This window comes from Gavialis gangeticus, unplaced genomic scaffold (genome assembly GCF_001723915.1).
Source record: "Gavialis gangeticus isolate Ggan-Ray unplaced genomic scaffold, GavGan_comp1, whole genome shotgun sequence".
Classification (NCBI taxonomy): domain Eukaryota; kingdom Metazoa; phylum Chordata; order Crocodylia; family Gavialidae; genus Gavialis; species Gavialis gangeticus.
Window position 1 is genome coordinate 154,037,419 of NW_017729024.1, and position 4,925 is coordinate 154,042,343.

General features: G+C 41.9%; 1 protein-coding gene across 1 annotated transcript in view; it reads left to right on the plus strand.

Moving 5' to 3' along the window:
- The window catches only part of OXCT1 (3-oxoacid CoA-transferase 1), a 209,198-nt gene that overhangs the window by 58,988 nt on the left and 145,285 nt on the right, over positions 1-4,925 (plus strand). Inside the window, exon 6 of the mRNA XM_019518269.1 lies at positions 1,142-1,248. Coding sequence (XP_019373814.1) covers positions 1,142-1,248 — 107 coding nt within the window. The remainder of the gene's footprint in view (positions 1-1,141; positions 1,249-4,925) is intronic.

Sequence of the window (4,925 nt, forward strand, 5' to 3'; positions counted from 1 at the left end):
CAATACTTGAGAAATGGTTCAAAACTTTTATCTTTGCATTTGCTTCATGTGTACACAGCAACACAGTTCAGCCTGGGTAACTTTTGAAATAATCCAAACTTCTGAGGATTTAGCAAGGTCCAGCACCTTTTGTTTCTGGGCCTCAGTGATTGACAAATTCAAACAGAAATACTCTGATGCATAAATGCCTAGCCTCTGGTGATTAATATGATTTCCACTGAGACTTATTCCTTCTAGCTTCCTAATCTCTTTCCAAGAGTTTTGCCTTGAGCATCATTAAACAATTCTGAAGAGAAAACAGATGTGTTTTATTAAATCTAGAGATAAACTTACCAGAGCTGGACTTTGGTTTCTACCTTTAATGCACCCACAGTGTTCTGCTTTGCTTCAGCTTTTTCCACTGTTTGCAGCTTCGCCATAATTCTGAAGAACTGGGGCCTTGATAAATACAGCTGCAGAAAGTTTCTGCCTACAAATGTATCACATTTGATGGATCTTTTAAAGTAATTGATTCTTGTTTGTTTCTTAGTTACAAACACAGCTCTATGAGAAACAGGAAATACAGGTTCTGAGGACAGGAGCTGAAAGTAGCCCTGTCTAAAAGTGTCTGCATGATGGTGGGGTGTCAATATGACCTTCATAAAGAGACTTAAATCATAGGGTTGGAAGGAACTACAGGGGTCATCTGGTACACTCTCTGCATCAATGTAGAAATGTTGCTCCTAAAAGGATACATAGACCTTGTGTGGGGCCTCAGTGGGTGAATTTTACCCAGTGTGCATATGCAGTTGGTCCATATTATTTCAGCACTAGAGCAGTCTCACTTTGTGTTTGCAGTGCAGTGCTCAATGAACAATACATCTTGAGTTCCAGTAGGTGGTGCAGCAGGAGCAAGTCCTTGATTCTGGTTTTATTTATCTAACCAAGGAAGATATAAATAACTATAAAATCAAATTGCTGCGTTCTTATGCTTCTCTGCTATTATCCACTTGAATTCCAGTCTTTCAGCCAAAAACTCACATAGAAACAAAAGAAAATTTAAATTGAATTGCCTGAAAAATAAATCAGATACAGTAAGCAGTATCTAATTAGTCTGTGTGATTAAACCTGCATCTTAATAGTGCATTATTTTTCCCTACAGGTGAGAGAATTTGATGGCCGTCATTATATTATGGAGAAGTCAATTACAGGTGATTTTGCACTTGTAAAGGCGTGGAAGGCTGATCGTGCAGGAAACATCATCTTCAGGTACGGCTTGCTTATTATCACAGTAACCAAGGAGTAAGCAGGAAAGCTTCTCTTGTGGTTCGGATCATGAAAGGAAAATGGAATCCTATCTCCTGTTTGATGGCAAAAGAATATTTTACTGGCTTCACTTTTAATCTTGGTTTCTTGCCCTATTGCCAAATTACAATGCTATAAGATGGCAGGCTATAATTGCTTATATTAATGACCCTGGAGAATACAAATGCAGCTGTGAAATAAAAATTGGGGTTAAAAAGGAGGCAGAGCAGATGAAAGCCATTAGTGGTTACAGAGAAATATAACAGCATTCTGGGTACACTGCTGTTCTGGGGTTAAGGTTTGATTTCTATTTTTCTGAAGGATAGCATGTTGGGGACATTCACATATGTGGAAATAATAGCCAGCTGCTATTAACCTGCAATCCAAATAGTTAAATAGAAGCTTCATTCTGCCCCACACTGAAGGCAGTAGTTCAACTTCTGTTGACTTCAGTGGTTTTAGACCAAGCATTTACATTAAGGGAAAACCATCCTTTAATGAAAAGTTTACAAGTTGGTACAGTGATGAAACTGGCCTGGGTCCCCTTATAAAGCTCTAGAACACAACTTTAGTCACAGTCTGAGACGAATGCAAAACCTAGCAGGTGCATTGTGTTCCTGCTCTGGTTTCCCCCGGAGATTTAGTGGAGAGGTTCACTTTAACAGCAGTTTTTTGTTTGTTTTGCTGCTGGCAGAAGGAAAGGTAAGCGGTGTGGCAGCTATCAGCAATTTATTATAAGAAAGTATCAAACTAAGTGATTTACCTTTTTAAGTATTGAAGGAACCGGGATTTCAGAAAGGGGTATTGCTCTCCCTAGAGGTTTGACATTCTTAACATTCATAACATTCTTGAGAAAGAAAAGAAAAAAAAGAATCACGTTATCTGATTGCTGGTATTCAACCTTTCCGTGAAGATGTCACTATTTATGTTTGAAAATGGAATCTTACATGTTCACTTACAAAGAAACACTGCTTTCCTTATTTGGCTATTCATTTTCCCCTCTTTAGACCCTGGGATGTAGAAACTGTCATTCTGGTTCACCCACCTGTTTTTGTCCCTGTTCTCCATGACATTTCCATCTCTGTTCTGATCCATATGTGCTTCCTTATACTCATCTTTTTCCTGACATTTTCACCCTTTCTGCACAGTCATATACCTGCTGTATTCTCCTTTTCTTTTTCCACATTCTCCCATTGTCTCCTTGCTGATAACCATATTTTTGCAGGTGTGGCCAACCTGTGACATGCATGCCAGGGGCAGCACAAACAACCTCTGTGTGTGGCATGTAGTAGAGTGAGGAGGGGGGAGGCAGCACAGTGGAAGATAGGACAGGAAGCAGAAAGAGCAGCAGACTAGGCAGGAAGCACAGGGCGAGGAGCAGAAAGGAGAGAAGCAAATTTGGGTAGGGAGCACACAGGGCAGAGAGTAGAGAGTAACAGATCAGGGAGGAGAAGGACACTCAGGGAGGTTCTGGGGCTAATTTGTGGCGCACTGGCCAAAAAGGTTGGCCCCCACTGTTCTGTTGCATCACCCTCTGTCTCTCTTCTTCCCTTTCACTTTCACTCAGCTTCCTTCTTCTACCCCCATGTTCCTGAGGTCTCATGAATACTAGGAATGCTTCAGTTAGAATAGAAGTAACTTAAGCATCCAGTTAGTGAATTTACCAAATGAAGTAACTTAATTCAGAGTTAATGGTGATCTCTCCTTTATGGAAGACATGGTCACCAATGCCTAAGGACATACAGCAATTGTACCATAGTTAGGCCGTTTAATAATTATGTATAGCCCATTGGAAAAGTAGAGAGGAGAAATCATGATAGACTTTAAGACAGTGCAACCTGCCAGCTGGACAGTCCTACTAGATAACCTACTGCTTATCATTTTGCAGTATTCTGATGTGACCAACTGAGCTGAAGCCTTCCTGGTACTGCCCGTGACTTGAACTATAGGAGTTGTTTTCTTGTCATGTTTTGGTGGGGGACGGCATATGTATTGTATATCCTAAGTCTTTGCCACCTTCTTGCAGTAGCTCAAATGAAGCAATCTGGGAAGGCCCTTAGTCCCTTTCCTACTAAAGGATCAGGTGAAAACCTTTACATTTTCACTTCAATAAAAGGACTTAAGGTATACGTCTTAAATTTTTAAGAACAGAAGGAACCAATGTGGTCTTCTAGCCTCATCTATACACAGGCCATTATATTTCACCGATAGATTCTAACACTAGCTGAGAAGTGTATGATTGAACTGCAACAGGTCTTTCTGAAGCACAGAATTTATTGGATAAAGCTTATTTCTGTGCCCTGCCAAATTTTGTTTGATATGGACCTCCATAGCTGCATTATCTCCAGATAAATTTATACTGACCCCTAGACAAACTTAGCCTAACAAGAGGGCTGTTCTAGTAGCTGTCACTCTCAAGGAAAGTGCACTTAACCAAGGTAACGTAACCAAAATATTTCTGATACCTTTAAAGAGAACCAAAAACCCATCCCTTAGTTCTGGGTCACTCATACTGTTACAGGGAGATTTAAATTACTTTTCCTGAGCCAGCTACGATAAGTGCCTGCATAAGATGATTTCACCTTGGAACTAGGCTCCACTGTCTGGGTGGGCAACTTCAGTGGAATTCAACAGGAACTCTACTGGTTGTAAGTAGGGCTGTGTGAAATTTTGCCACCAGTTTTGTTCTGACACTGTTTCGACCTGTTTCAAGGTCAAAACAGCAAAATTGAAATGAAACAGGTGGTCGAAACAGCCTTGAAACAAAATGAGGCAAGTCAAAACATTTTGCTGTTTTGACACTGTTTCAACGTTTTGCCCATAGGCTATAATGGGGAAGGTCAAAATAGCCTATAACTTTGTCATTTCTGGTCAGATTTGGATGAAAGTTGCAGGAATGATAGCCCCATCTAAGGGCATAAAGCTTGACAAGTTTCAAGAAGATAAATGCAGGAGATTTGGAGAAACTGCACCCCAAGGTCTTGACAGCCAAACTGGTGTCAAGTGTATGTGTTAAGTCACATCATGGTCAAAACTGCAGGGATGCTAGCCCCTACTGAGGCCACAAAGCCTGCCATGTTTCAAGGAGATGGGTGCAGGGGGTTTGGAAAAACTGCATCCCAAAATCCTTAAAGCAAAACTCATGTCACATGTATGTGTTAAGCCACAGCAGGGTCAAAGCTTCAGGCATGCTAGGCCCTGCTGAGGCCATGAAGCCTGCCAAGTTTCAAGGAGATAAGTCCAGGGGTTTTGTGGGAAACTGCACCTCAAGCTGCGGACAATAAAAACTTGTGACATGGGTGACACTGTGTGTGTTAAGGCGCAGCAGGGTGAAAACTGCAGGGATGCTAGCCCCTGCTGTGGCCACAAAGCCTGCCAGCAGTCCAGGAGATAGGTTCAGGGGGGTTCTGGGGCCCTGCTCCTCTAGCTGCTGACAGGCAAAACTCATGACATGGGTGCTTGTGCAACTGCTGCCTCTCATCAGGCAGCAGGACTGAAGATCCCCCATTGCTTGTCACCAAGACCTGAGGGTAATAATTGACCACAGTATGAAAGTGAGCTGGCAGTGCGATGCTGTAGCCAGCAGGGCCAACAATACACTGGCATGCATCAATTGATGCATCTCCAGCAAAACCATTGCA